This window comes from Plodia interpunctella, chromosome 15 (assembly GCF_027563975.2).
Source record: "Plodia interpunctella isolate USDA-ARS_2022_Savannah chromosome 15, ilPloInte3.2, whole genome shotgun sequence".
NCBI classification, from domain to species: Eukaryota; Metazoa; Arthropoda; class Insecta; order Lepidoptera; family Pyralidae; genus Plodia; species Plodia interpunctella.
Genome location: NC_071308.1, coordinates 6,829,586 through 6,844,955, shown reverse-complemented (window position 1 = coordinate 6,844,955; position 15,370 = coordinate 6,829,586). Strand labels below are relative to the sequence as shown.

The window sequence follows — 15,370 nt, the reverse complement described above, 5'->3', positions numbered from 1 at the left end:
TAGACAAAAACGTGATGGTGGCCGTAATGTGCGGTAGGGCATTAAAGAGTGCTTATGCGTATTCAGTATGCTTGTATTTGAATTTGACATTTACTTGTTATCGTTACGTCAGAAATTCACAATGGCACTGTGACTGGTTGACTGCATCCTGGCGCGAATATTGTACCTATAACTTGTTTTTTAATTTATTCGGTCACGATAAAGAATGTCAAAGAATTTAAATTGTGTATATTATCATTAAACCTAAAACTGAAATAAAAATACAATGAAATATAAACTCAAAACCAAAATCGTTAGTTGCATCTCGTCTAAAAGTAAATTTATAATTTTATAGTTAATTGGAACTTTCAGTTCAAAACTAAGGCCTCCGAATTCTCAGTCGTTTTTAAGGAGCTTAGTGTGAGAAGAGCCTTAGAGGCAGTTAGTGCATGTCTGCGTTCCATTTCACGCATCGAGCGCAATTGATACGCCAGGCGTTTCTGTTCGTTCGGCGTAGGAATTACGCCAGGTGTTTTCGACTTTACTGAAATCTAATCTATTTGTACAGATCAAACATCTGTCTGTCGGTCCCGGTTTCGACTGATCTTAATTTTGTTTGTTGAATCGTGTAGACGAAGGATTTTTCTCCATTTTCACTTCAAACATTTATGATTGAATTTGCTTATTTCTTTCTTTTCCAAGTTCCATGTTTTTATGTTTGTGTTACCTAGTTTATCTTTGCTATAATACATATCTAGATAACTATTATAATTATTACTATTATCTGTGCTTATGCACATATTGATATTTTTGAACTGTATGATTGAGATCATACAGTTCAAAATTCACATCCCACCTGTTTTGGGTCACCATATTACATTAAACAGGTTGTATTAGTTAATATTTTCTTGCGTAAGAATTATGTAGAAAAAACGTAATTAAAGTAAAGGGAGAATGCCACGATACGATAGTGATGGTTGAATCTTTATATATCGATGTAATATTATTTCCATATTCGAAGTTTTCCGATAAATGCAGTAAATTAGTTATTTTTTTCATAATTTTTGTCATTGATTAAGCAAAAAAAAACTAATGCAATTACATGAAGATTTAAATTAAGCTAATCTGTCGTAATCAGCATCTGCTGTTTAAATTAGAATCTATCTTAAATTGAATATGGACTCAGGCGGGAATCGAACCCACGCACCTGACTAACCGGGCTAGTGCTATATCTTATATATCGATATATGCATGTGTTTTTATTGGTACCTACTCTAAGTAGCACATTGTCTATTTCAATATAAGGTAAACGTCGTCTACATATTTTATGAACTTTCATTTTTCAATTAAATGATGACTATGAAGGCATTGATTGCGAACATTTTGGCGAGATTACGGTGTCAAAACTTTTAAAAAAGTAAGTAAACAGATATCCATACAAACAACTTATTATAATATACATAAAATATGTTTTACGCTTACTTATTATGTACTTCAAATATAACTAAGTGAATTATCAGCTGTGATGAGAAAATTTCTCGAAATCAGCCAATCGTACTATGACGCCAATATAAAAGAAATATATTTTTCTCAGTTATTCCGTTCAATGGTTTTCCAATTTGAGCCAATTTTTTTGTATTGAATAGACTCGTTATCAAAAATCCTGTTGAATTTCCGCGAGAAAATAAAGAGCAGTTGGGAAAAACTTATTTCTAGCTCTTAAGACTGAGTGTTGCCAAAAATTTGGATTGTTTCAAACGCTGACAACTCTGGAATCCTTCTGGATTGAAACTTTACCCGTTCTGACAAAGTATTGTACATTTGTACCTGAACCAAGTTTACTGTTGAATAAGTTTAACAAGGAAGTTACATGTCGAATAATACATAATGTTAAAAGTTTCCTTTTTTTCATTCTGCAATGTTTTTTGATTACATTCGCTGCTGTAATATGGACACCTAAAAATCAACAACTCAAGTTCGAAGTTTCTATACTGATTGTATGACTGGTCGTCTGCATGATGTTAGCCCTCTTTGCGAATGCTATTGTCAGCTGTATATTTTTTGATCGCCTTACACGATATCTACCTCAGTTATGGAGGTAGGACTATTTCTAGGAAAGTAACCACAAGCCTCGATAGCCGAAGCCGAGTTATGTACTGTAGTATTGTTTGTTTGTAAACTTTTTATTGCACATAGAATTCAACAAAAACAAAGAAAGCATTAAAAAAAGACACGCGTACAAAGGCGGACTTATCCCAGAAAGGGATTTATTAAGTACTTTTCAGATGAAACTTTGAATATAGAATAATTTGAAAGTTTGAATGTAGATTTATCAATTTTCGCTGTTCATTATATTGGAACAATATTTATAGTTTCATTTCATATTCATAAAACAACTCACATTTCTACTAGTAAAGGTTTAAGTGCAGTCGATTTCAGTACTTCACAGTCCACTGGAGAAAGATATAAGTGCAAACAAAGCGATCTTATCGACCTAGCAAATGCAATAAGACCAGACAATACAAGTACCACTTTAAATTACCTCCTGCCTTCTATTCTATTGCCTCGAATCACTAAGAAATAGCGCCGATACAGAGGGACGTGGGAGACCAGACTACCCTGGCTTTTACCAGTATCGCTGCAGGCATTCTAATAGCATCTCTTATAGAATAGCATGTGAAGGCTGATCTTGTCAGCAATTTGTCACTGTGGTGGTTTGGCCCCCAGTTTTTAACCTGTAATGAGGAGTTATGGCCAAAAATACCTAACTCAAGTGAGACACGAGATCTACCAGACGTAGTCTGTCATCTAAGTCAGGAGTCCAATTCTGATATAGAGAATACGAATATTGTGTCTTCACTTATACACAAACATTCAAATCTCACTCGTCTTATTCATACTCTCGCTTACATACAGCGGTTTATAAAAAATTGTAAAAATAAAAATAACAAATGCAAAGAGTGTTTAACTTCAGATGAAATACGTGAATCTTTATTTATTATTCTTAGGCAGGGTCAGGTTCAAACTGTAGGATCTTGTCTGAGTATATATTTATAAATAATTATAACTCGGTTTTTGACAAAGATTATTTTATTTAAGGGCTGGTAAATTACGAGCAATACATTTCAAACTCCAACAGCCAAGAATCGTCCATGACAGCATTTGTTTTTTAAAGAAAAGAAACATCGCGCAGGCGCGAGCTCGTCGTCACAGCGCATGCGCGTAGACAGCACTCCCCGGGTTGAAGATCATCTGAATGAAGGTCTCAAGGACCTGATAAGCATATGAAGCTTCAAAGTTACATCAGGTCATCATCTAGAGGAAGAGCACATAGGTTATTCCAGCCTCTTCTTATAGTCCCTTTCATGGTTTTTACTTCGGCGACACGGTTAATACCATCCGCTCCAGGATAGACTTGAATGACACGACCGAGAGACCAGAGCAGAGGCGGCGTTGACTTGTCTTTGATCAAAACAAGCGAGTTCATCTCGATATCATTCTTAGTTTGTTTCCATTTTGTCTTCTGTTGAAGAGTGCAGATATATTCATTGGTAAATCTATTCCAAAAATGTTGTTTTATAGCTTCGACTCGCTTATGACGTTGCAGCAATGTGATATTCACGTTGTCGGCGATTTGTGGATATGGCACGGAAGTCAGAGTTCGTCCAATCAAAAAATGTGAAGGAGTCAGGACAGAAAAGTCATTAGTTTCTGAGGAAAGAGGGATTAAAGGCCGCGAGTTTAATATCGCTTCGACTTGAGTGAGACAAGTTGACATTTCTTCATAGGTTAAATGAGTTAAATTCAGTATTCGACGTAAATGATGCTTCGTCGATCGGACAGCAGCTTCAGCCATCCCATTGAAATGAGGGGAATATGCAGGTGTAAAAAAGAAAGTAATACCTTCATCGGCTAAATCCTCAGTAAGGTTACGTTGAGAAAGAAAACTTTCTAATTCATTGCATGCGCCTACGAAATTGGTCCCATTATCTGAGGTTATCGTTTTGGGTTTGCCGCGACGACTAATAAAACGGCGCAAAGCAGCTAAATAAGAATCTTTAGTCAGGTCCGTGACGAGCTCCAAGTGAACTGCCTTCACTGCTAAGCATACAAAAATACACAGGTATGATTTAATTAACTTGCAACCACGACCTTTTCGATCGGCTATCAAAATTGGCCCGGCATAGTCAACTGCACAGTGAAGAAAAGGAAATTCTAATTTGGTTCTAGACACAGGTAATTGGCCCATGATGGGCTGTAAAGTTTGACTTTTGTGCCTAAAACATGTGACGCATTTTTTAACGATAAACCTAGCCAGATTCCTACCACCTAGAGCCCAGTATGACTGCCTTATGTCCGAAAGTAAAAGTTGCGGACCTGCATGTAAGAGCTTTAAATGTTGTCTACGAAAGATTAATAATTGATTAATAAGGTAGAGATGTTTGCTTCCTATTATGAAATAGAAACAATCTACAATCAGATAATTTATTTATTTATCTTGCTGTTTGTGATTCTAATGTGTTTGTTTTTATATCTGTTGACCGTGACGATATAAGTATACACTCAATGAAGCATCCTTAAACAAGAAATCTTCTTCGCTCAGCTTGAGATTGCGCCAACAGTGTAACTTGTATAATCCAACCCAAGGCTTGGAAAATGAAAAACAAGCAATGATTATTTATTAAACTGTTTATTTACTTCTTTGGGTCTTTGGTATCATAAATTTAACTCTCTTCTGAAGATTGATACCTACCTTTAGTTGTGAAGACAATACAATTAATTTTATAAAATTCGTATTCTCCCTTTCTCGTAACCATGGACTTTGTCAACGATGTTGTTGCAATCGATAGGGAATAATACGGCCTTAGCCTGGGCGTCGGAGAAAGCCTTCAGTCTTCGGTGCCAGAGGCCCATCCCGTGCAGAGTGACATGGGCTACTTCAAGGCCCATGGTACACATTGGAGTTAGCAGCACCAGCTACGTCATAATAAACGGTGAATGAATGAATGGTGCGGGATGGAAGGCGCTCACGGGCAGTCAAGTGCAACACCCGTGTGACACCCCTGTAGTTGCAGGTTGAACGCCTGTAACTCCAGGAGTATCACACGCTTGTCGCAGATTTTGTGGCATTACTTAGAAGTTTAAGTTTAGTTGTTATGTTTTATTCTAAAACGCACCAGTGAGGATTAAAATTCTGAATATTCTATGTTCATCTTTTCGGTAAAACTAATGAGAACGAACGAATTATTCCGATAACTTAAATTGTTAAAATAGCCTACCAACATAATTATTTTGATATAATTATGCGCTTTTACTTAAGATGTACATATGTAATATCAAATATAACTAGGTATATCCTTATAAAAAAATACTAGCAGACCTATTTAAAAACGAATAAGGATTTTTTAAAGATTTATAAATAAATAAAAAAAAGTATCCAGAGAAAACTATAGACAATGTTATTATGTTTCATTTCCCGCATACAAAGAAGAGAAACGCGAAAGAGAACGATCTTTTGTCCCTCATCGAGTGCCCAGTTTTGGAGCGTCTTATCTTGCCGCTTTATACGGGACAGGCCGGAAATTGTATGGAAATTTTCTATCTCATTTGGTTACGCTAGCTCGTTGTCTTTGGTTTTCTTTGTCTTTGTAATATTACGTACCCTGCGACCGATATAGTTTGTGTAGAAGTCGAGACAGCAGTTTTCCAGAACGCCCGAGTAGGTATAGTAAAGGTACGTTACATTGGGCGAGTTCGCTAGTGTAACTGGATTGTATTCCTTGAATTTCAGACACGATAGCTTTTCCAAATGCTCATGACCCTTTTTCACTAGTCCAATTAAGCGTTTTGGACCTAAAAATGATTTGTAATAATATGGCGTATATGAGCTTATTATAATTCTTATTCATAAAAAAGTTAACTAAGTTTTGTCATGTGTTATCAATGTCAAATATTGTAAATAATAATATTTTTTCTTGGAGCATGCTTTAACTTTTTTTGTGAATAACAAGGTTTAAATTTTACTTACTACAGAAAATTTACTATTATAGGATAAATATAGTATGTTCAAATTAAAATTAAAATTCAAAATTCTTTATTCAATTTAGGATTGACTTATTGACGTCAAAAAATTACTTAAACTAAGTCTACTGCCGACTTCCAAAGCGCAGGTGAAGAAGAAGCGGCGCAATAAACTTCACCGCAGCCTTTTCTCCAAGGACGTCAATTAACAAATATAGGTCTTATACATATATTAAAAGTTAAGAGGACGAATTTACATTATTATTAAAAATGTCAAAATTGAAATGAATAAATAAAATAAAAAAGTTGTATTTCCAATAAAATTAATGAAAATTGTCATCCAAATGAATAAATAAATAAATAAAAAGTTAAATGTACAAAACGTACGTAATCTGTCATAAATAGTAATAATATGCTGACTGAATGCACAAAAAATCCAAAAAATCCAAGTTCCGTATATTTAGGTATATTTAAATAATATACCTAATTATTATTATTTTTTAATTTAAAATATCTTTACTATAGTTATCTTGTCTTTTAGGATTTTTTTTCTTAATTTAGGTATTACAGCAAAAAATTACAATAAATACGACTCAATATTTCCAAGCGTTTTTAAAAATTCAATTGAACAAAACAAATTGGATCATTCAAAGCCAAGGAACATCAAAGTTATTGTTACTTTCAAAGTTTGTTTTCGTTACGTTATCAGGGTAGTAAAATTTTGATTGTTGTAGCAAAACAGTTTGGCTACGGAGATTTATGTCTGAGTTAATTGGTTCACTTTTCTGTGAAATTAGTGTTACTGATCGCTTTCTCTCTAGTGGAGCCAAGTTGTAATGAAAATTATCACAAGTTTCATGAAATGAAATAGAAGCTACCCGTTTTGGCGGATTGATTGGGACTGCAAAATATCAGGATTGCGGATAATCGGTAAGTGAAATTATTATAAGTATTATATGTGAATACCTTCATTGAGAACGCAGTAGTTGGAGCTGTCCGAATAGATATATTTTCCCGTGGTATCTAATACGGGAAAAAATACAAATAGGGAATGTGTAATAAAACTACATATTCTTATTCTTCAACCCAATTGACAAATTAGACAAATGTTCTCATATTGGGATGGTCTTTGGGAATGGGGACCACTACACGAACCGGTTTGAATATATTGCGGTACCAATCGTGAAAAGACCCGTTTTAGCGCGGTTATATTTAATTGAGTAATTAATTACTCCTAATTAAAAATATTTGTGATAAAGCGATAAGCGTGAAAGTACTAAGAGGATATGATACTATTTTCTGAGATCGAAAACACTATAATAAAGGATACTGACTCTGCGAATAGAAATTGAAGGCGTACGGTATAACGCCATTGTTCCAATCGCATGGCCAGTCTTCAGGCAAACCCCTATCTGAAATAGAAATTAAATTATAATTTAAATATCCGCCGCCCCTTGACCATGAGGTCTCATACTAGCCTGTCCTAGAATATGACCATTCCATATCTTCCCGTGGATGTCGTACTAGGCGGCTAAAGGATATATAGCTTTAACAGCTGATAGGCAACAATACCATTTATAAAGTTAATTGATGTCAGGTAGGAAGCCGGTTGTAAAATGATAGCCAAATCTTTTTTTGTGGTTATGCTGGCGATCCCTTGGCTTTGGGGCGTCACAGCTTTGAATGTAACCGGGAACAATCGAAGAAGAGAGTTTTTATTCATAGGTAAATTAGATTCTTGAGAATAATACTTAGGGTAAGCATTCTGTTAACTTTATCGTCGACTTTAACCTGTGCAGAAAACCCATTTTATACGCCATTTTGGCGACGCGCAGGTTAAAGTTAACATCAAAGTTATTGCAACCAGTGCAAAGTGGTGCAACCCTCTCTTAACATTTAAGATGTCTGGTTAGATTATCATCATCACATGATCCAGACGCATGGACCTTTAAGTAGTAATAACTGAGAATTTGGACAATTGATGTTCTTATTGGTTATTTTCTGTCAATAAAAAAAAGGATACTAGCACACACCATTGATAAATTCGTCACAATATTCCGTTAAGGCCCCTGTACAATAGCAGAGGAGAACAAACAGGTTTACTACCCAATATCCATTTGGTTGCAAATGCGAAGAATGCAGTGAATTCATTCCAAGTTTTTACGTTCCAAGTTATCGATTTCCATTTTATAGATATTTTATTCTCTTTTGAAATGGGTATTAAAAATACGTTGTTTATTGAAATATTAGAGATTTTGGCTTTATAATGTTTATAATTCTTAAAAATAAGTAAAAGAAGATGTAAATATAGCATTTCTTTTCTCAAGCGGTATCGAGAAAGTTGACCACTGGAACTCTCTTATCCTGTGGAATAACGACGTGGAGTGACCCTACAAAGCTCGGAGTCAGTGTAAAAATTAACCTAACATTAAGGATTCGTCTGTGATTTTACACCACCCCTGGCCGTCTGCCTGACGTCCTTGGGAATGCTATCGTTGCCTATCAGCCAGGGCTATATATCCTTTAGTCACATTGTATATCCACGAAAACTTTCTGTATCTCAAATGGTTGCATTATTTGAAAGGTAAAAAAAATATAATGAAAATTTCGTAAATTTAAATTTAAATAAATAGTTGTTTACCCTACCGACAGTATCATGGCTCGTTTGCAAGCTAATGAATAATTTCCCAGCGCAAACACTGCTTTGACTACAAAGAGAAGGAGGTATTTAACAACGCGGTTGTTCGAAGCCAATAAGGAGCGTCATTACAACGGAAATTAATAAATTTGCTAAATGTGTTCACTATCTTTTTATTTTAGGACACTTTAAGAACCTATGTCTATTGAGATCTGCTCTATAACACCAACGTCACAGATTTGACTACTATAAGGTCTAATCGAGTGTCCTAAAAGAAGTTAAGTTGTTTATGATGCACCCTGACAAGCAAGTGATAAATTATAACCACTGTAATTACACACTAAAAAAGAAGACTTTTTGAGCATGCTGTGGTAGTTTTCTAATCACATAAATTTCACGATTTAAGAAAAGTTAATTTCAATTTTCAACAGGTTATAAAATTGTTCAATAAAATATGTTAAAAATTAATTATCACAAGTTCTTGTTTCGTAATATTTTTCTGATTATTTTTTTACCTCTAAGAAAATCGCGTTCGTAAATTTTTCTTGGCAACAATCTCCAAATTATTAAAATTACATAATTTATATTGTGATTTAATAATTATTGGAAAATAGTGCGGATTAGAAATATTTCTAAAGGTGATTCAATCAACGAATTCCAAGATTTTTATTATTTTACGTTATGTTCAAGTATAAACAAAACAATGTGAATAGCATTACATATATTATGTTTTTATTCCAATTAAGTTAATGATACGAGCTAAAAACTAGAGTAACGTCAGAAAATCTAGCATTTAGCAGCTTAAAAGCTTCTGTGAAATCATATTATGTACGGTTCGTGCACTACGAAACTGAAAAAGTCCTCTGTTTCAAAACTTACACAGAGAAGTTCCTTTGAAATTCGATTAAAGGGTACCGCACTGTACCGCAAGTTTCTTACTACAGACTGGTGGGTATTTTCAACTTTTGTCTTGCTTTTAGTGGTATTTTGCAACGTTCATTTTATGGTACGTTTACCCTGCTCTCAATACATGACGGTATTGATTTAATTGTTTTTTCGATATAAAATCTATTAACTAACTAACTTAAGAACAAAATTCTTATTAATAAAAATATAGTTTTATAGTTTTGTATTATACCTGGGAAACCGAGGCTTTGATGGTGTAATGTCGGAGGTTGTATATGTATTATGCATCCAATCTTGCGAATGTCAATACCGCGATCCAGTCTTGTCAATTATACCATAGGCGCCGTCTGTACGTAATATTAGGAACCATCTAATCCGGTGTTGCCTTATCAGTGTTGCGCTTGTGTGATTGGAGATGATTTTATGCCTACAATTTTCCAGATTTTTTCATATAAAATACGGCGCAAATCCTACATAGATGGATTTTGACGGACTTTTTGGAAATAAACTGGGGCGTAATCCAGCTGGGTTCCGACACCTTTTTAATTTTAAAACGTTCAAACACAAAAATCGTAAATTTAAAACTTAGTATGCTTCTTGATATATTTTTCGAATAAATAGATATAAAAAATTGCATCAAAATAACAAGCAACTTCTGTCTGCATCTTGACACTCGCAAAATTATTAATTTTCCGGGTCCTAAATCATTTTTGCGTGTTAAATTGCCGAGGAATGAAAACATTATAATGATATCTGCAGATTCCCGCCAAATTGCGATATCATCTCGGTTATTGCGTTCTTTAGTTAAATGCTACTTCCGTTTGCTATTTTTGGGGTAAGACATTACGAATTTATATTTTCTTGTATTTTTTAAGCAAATGTTTTTATTAAAACAAAACAAATTAAACGACTTATGGTTGGATACACAAAACTGACAACAAATTACGGTCGTATGGACTTTATTATATTTACGCAATAACTATAAAAAAAAAGTAGCCTATTTTCCGAACTGTGCTAATCTAAATAGGTCCAGAAGTTTTTGAGTTCATTCATAACGTTATAATTAACGTTAGCTAGGCTAATGCCTAGCTAGATCGATATTTTGGCATGTGAACATAATAAAAATTTTCAACAAAACAGTAGTTTCCGAAAACGCGAGTACAAATATTATACATACAAGTAGTATAAGATATCGCAGACCTTGTGTATTAACCTATACTTAACTCGTAAAGTACGTACTTTGTCAGCTATAAGTTGGAAACAGTTATAAGATGATTAGGGAAGAGGCCAGCGCAGTGGCACGGCGCCAACCCAGACTTTATTATTTGCATTCACAAATTCGCACTTTGCACTGGAAACTGAACGACTTATACATACATACACTATATCATACTCGTATAACGGGTTCCTTTTGGTTTTGGCATAATGTATTAAACTATCTGCAACATTTTTGTATTTACTTATATATTATTACTGGCAGCCTGTCCCGGCTTTGCACGTTTAAAAACATAATAAATTATACAGCTGAACCTTTCTCTGGAATCACACTATCTATTGGTGAAATCCGCATGAAAGTCCACGCATCACTTTTTGAGTTAATCGCGAACAGACCGACAGACATGTCAGTGGACTTTTTTCTATAATATTAAGGGTTTTTAAGGTATATTGGTATTCTATACACGAAATCACAAATATTTGTGGTTTAATCTTATACCGGCTTCACACAGATGCAATATGCATGTAAACCTTCCTACCTACAAACCTTCCAGTTGAATCACTCTATCTATTTAAAATACCCGCATCAAAATCCGTTGCGTAGTTTTAAAGAGCTAAGAATATATAGGTACAGACAGCTGGACGCGACTTTGTTTTATACTACGTAATGATAAATAATGATAATTGTGCTGGTACTAGTATCGAGAATTTTTCTTTAATCTTTGCTTTTTTACGCAGAATAATTATAATTTTCTAGTATAAAATGTTTATCTATATTTTTGCCAATATTTGTCTAGATATTAGATATTCCATTTAAATAGAAAACCCACTGCTTTTGTTTACATTGAAATGTTGCCAGCATAAATTTAAGCACACTCCTTGTCTGAAGTAAACATATTTAGATTGTATAATTCAAAACAATAGAGGCCCAAATGCGTAGGCTGGTTTACAAATACATAGATGAAGAAACCTTAGTGAAATAGTTTATTAATTTAGTCGTATTTAAACAAGTATTTATTGTTTTTCTTCAATATCTTATTAAAAAAACGCGAACATGTGTCGCGATTGCCTTTTATCATAATGACTAAGTAACTCCACGTGTTCAGGCGATTACACCCCGCATACAGTCTTATCATCATCATCGTCATCTGCAGCCCTCCGTGACCCACTGCTGGGCATAGGCCTCCTTCTGTCCCCATCCAGTTGTTGCCAGCAATTTCTTTTACATCGTCGAACCATCTAGCCGCCGGATGTCCTACGCTCCGTTTTCCAGTTCTTGCTATATTTTTCTATAATACAATGTGGTCACAGTCACAGTAGACTAAAAGAATGTAGTGGCCACCGTTTTCGATTTACTCAACTGTGACTACATTATGCAATGGAAAACTATAATAATTTATACTATAATTCTTTGTCCAGTGTGGCATAATTTGTTAGAATTTTTTTTTAGTTTTCGCTAAGAAATAAATTATGTGTAAAGTGTGAGAACAATGTGAAGAGCTAGTGTGAAGGGACTAATCGCCTTTTAACAATGCATATATTAGAACTTATCTCGACCAGGAGGCTCCGCTCAGTTTTTACCTTGATAAATTAGAATTTCACTTTTTAAAACTTATCTATATATTAACAACACTTTTATATTAATGAGACGTTGTGAAAAAAATGCACTCGAAGCATTTTTTATATGGAAATAATAACAAAAACATTGGTTAACAAGATGGCGTCGAGAGCTGAAAGTCACTGGTGCGATGAAATCCGGGTTTGTGAAGAATCGAGTGTCCTTCAGGACAGAGGGTGTCCTAATAGGACGCTCGAGACTGTCCACTCTTTGTATCGCAATCGGGACACGCTGAATAGTAAGTGTTAAGTGATTTGAGATCTTCAGTTTTTGTTTTTTTTTGATAAAATTTTTAAGATAAAATAATTTTATGTATGGCCAGATAGCTGTACCTATAATTAAAAAATATTACTTAATACCCCGGCTAACTTTAACAAGATGACAAGCATAAATAAATAAAAAATATATTAGGACAAATCACACAAATTGAGCTAGCCCCAAAGTAAGTTCGAGACTTGTGTTATGGGATACTAACTCAACAATACTATATTTTATAACAAATAATACATATATAGATAAACATCCAAGACCCGGGTCAATCAGAAAAAGAATATTTTCCATCATGATCCGACCGGGACGAACTAAAAGATTCTTATGATAGAAAATTACCAACTTCACAACTGGATATTTCTGTCTTAGTCTAATAGCAGACTTTGCTTGTTATTATCATAGAAAGAAATATAAAACCTCTATAAATAGCAGTTTCTCAACGTTCAAGATAAAGTGAGATGATCACCGTCTATAGTATGCGATGTTACTTGTTTAAAATCTAGCACATTACTACATTCTACACTAGCCGTGTAAAAATTGCTAATTTGGATTCAATCAACTAATTAACATTTGGTAATATGTGAAAGCTGAATTGTGTATCCATGTATTTTCACTGGCCAATGACTGGCTCTGCCATCTCCGGCCGGTTGTGGCAGAAGGGGCAATCCAGAAAATGCTGGCTTCATGACGTCAAAGGAATGTACTCGTATGCTTGCCAACCTAATTCACTTTCCTCCCTTGATCACCAACGGCTGAGAAAACAGACAGATGTTTTAAGAGGTACATTAAATTTGTTATTACTAAAGTTTTTAGGAAAAATAAAACCCAGAAGAAAAACCTCTTGATCGATTTAATGAATCGATCGATTGAGTTAATGAATCTTGGGTTATTTTCAAAAGATATATTTTACTATGATTTTATCTATAAGTTTCCGGCGCTGTTAGGTCAACTCATAGGTACATACATTTTTTATGGTACACTTTCTAAAAAATGTTTTTTCCCGAGAGTGTAATTACTAGACTACAGTGCTCATTGCAAAATACAAAGATCATTAGGGCTGTAAATACAAGCTTGCGCCCAAGTAAACTTAAGACTAACGTGAATTAACCCCAACCCCAACTGCTGTTGCAACACAGATTACCTCGCCAACTTCAGAGGAATCTATCGTAAAATAATTATTTCAACCCTAACTTTGCGGTTATGGCTTCCAAGTTTTTAGATTAGGTAAATTATATTTCAGACTTCCCAACTTTTCAGTATTCGTAATAGGTTTGAAACCTGTGAGTTTAACGATGAAATATTGTTTTAAATACACTAGTCAAATTAAACAAATTTTAATATGCGAAAATTATTAGGACTGACAAATATATAAATTTAAAAATTATGTAAGTATGTCATAAATAAAGTTTAATTTGGATTTTAAATTTATTGTCTGACTAATAAAAAAATGTTATTTGTAAATACTTACATTATTGTGAGATTGTAAAATTACAGAGCCTATTTAATATAATTTTGATGTATGCCTCACGATTATCTAAATAATGAGAGAGATTTCCCACTTCGTTGTGTTAAAACTTTTTGAGATTCTATTTGTTGCTTCAGTCATAATTCACCTTTTCTCATTTATCAGCTTGGTGAAGAGACCTTCAACCACAAGTCATTTTAGGGTAGGCTGCACCGTCAACTTTGACGTTACCTTTAACCTGCGCAGTAAAACGCAAAATACGCTATTTTTTCTAAATTTCAGCGGCGCGTCGGTTAAGATCAACGTAAAATTCGACGGTGCAACTCAACCTTGAAATGTTAAAGTCAAGTCACGCATCACAAGCGAATAAGATAAATTACGTCACGCGTATTTCGCGCCAAAGTAAATGAACTCGTTTGTTTGTCACAATCAATATACTTACTCGTGTAAATTACAACACTTCTTTTTAACATGTGAGTCAATTAACCTGCTCAATTTGGTTGCATTAGCGTCAGCTTATGAAAATAGTCGAATTATAAAAATAAGTCTATTAGTATTGGTTATCGATCATCTGTTAAAGAAAGAAAAAAAAAATAATATGAAAAGAAATGTAATATTATTAAAAATACTGATATTTTATGTCTGAAATGTAACCAATATGTTTTTACTGGATAAATACTCAGTGACATAACTTTTACTCATTATGTAATGATTAAAAGTTATGATGACATCCAAAATCTACAATACTTACAATACCTATCACTATAATATAGAGTTATACAACGAGGTATCTTGAAAACTAATATTTTATAGTCACAAATAAAAAGTCACATTTTATTACATTACTATTATGAAACCCTAATAAATAAAATTGAGTAGCATTACAGCTAAAACTTGGTAATAATATTTATGGAAAAATATGGACAAAACGGTTAGAGGAGGGCGAGACGTCGAGACCGCAAAAGTGAGAAAAAATAAAATTATGTCACGAAAGCATTGAGAAAATTGCAATATCATTTATTCGGAGAGGAAGTTTGTTGCTGCACGAACACAGATGCAGGTTATGAACGAAATAGCGAATGATTTGTAAGAGTGTTGCTTTTGTGTTGCTCGGTACTCGTTTTGCTATTGCTTGTTTTTTATTAATATTGAAAACCTTTCAGTTTGAATTTTTTTATTATTTTGAATAGTAGTAGAAAGTGATTTAGAAACGTAGCCTTTTTTCTATAGAAATGTCGTCGTCAAAAAATATTAAAAT

General features: G+C 33.9%; 2 protein-coding genes and 1 long non-coding RNA gene across 3 annotated transcripts in view; 1 reads left to right on the top strand and 2 right to left on the bottom strand.

Moving 5' to 3' along the window:
- Positions 1-4,650: 4,650 nt before the first annotated feature.
- LOC128675803 (uncharacterized) lies at positions 4,651-8,202 on the bottom strand. The gene is made up of 4 exons (XM_053755486.2): positions 8,034-8,202; positions 7,335-7,412; positions 5,642-5,832; positions 4,651-4,956 (listed from the first exon to the last, which is right to left on the bottom strand). Exons 1-4 carry the CDS (start codon positions 8,149-8,151, stop codon positions 4,762-4,764), a joined length of 582 nt encoding a protein of 193 aa, XP_053611461.1. The 5' UTR covers positions 8,152-8,202; the 3' UTR covers positions 4,651-4,761.
- Positions 6,758-15,370, top strand: part of LOC128675801 (odorant receptor 13a) — a 101,475-nt gene continuing 92,862 nt past the window's right edge. Inside the window, exon 1 of the mRNA XM_053755484.1 lies at positions 6,758-6,930. The gene's annotated coding sequence lies outside the window, so the exon portion shown is untranslated. The remainder of the gene's footprint in view (positions 6,931-15,370) is intronic.
- On the bottom strand, positions 12,998-14,912 carry LOC128675806 (uncharacterized). The gene is made up of 3 exons (XR_008405332.1): positions 14,864-14,912; positions 14,555-14,683; positions 12,998-13,399 (listed from the first exon to the last, which is right to left on the bottom strand). It is a non-coding gene; the product is annotated as an uncharacterized LOC128675806 (long non-coding RNA).

Excerpts from the sequence above, each read along its gene's own strand:
- LOC128675803 (XM_053755486.2), bottom strand. The coding sequence starts at position 8,151 with ATGAATTCACTGCATTCTTCGCATTTGCAACCAAATGGATATTGGGTA. Across the intron at positions 5,833-7,334 it reads CTTCAATTTCTATTCGCAGA|GTCCAAAACGCTTAATTGGA; the intron begins GTCAGTATCCTT and ends AATCATTTTTAG. Across the intron at positions 4,957-5,641 it reads CAAACTATATCGGTCGCAGG|CTGGTGCTGCTAACTCCAAT; the intron begins GTACGTAATATT and ends ATTATGACGTAG.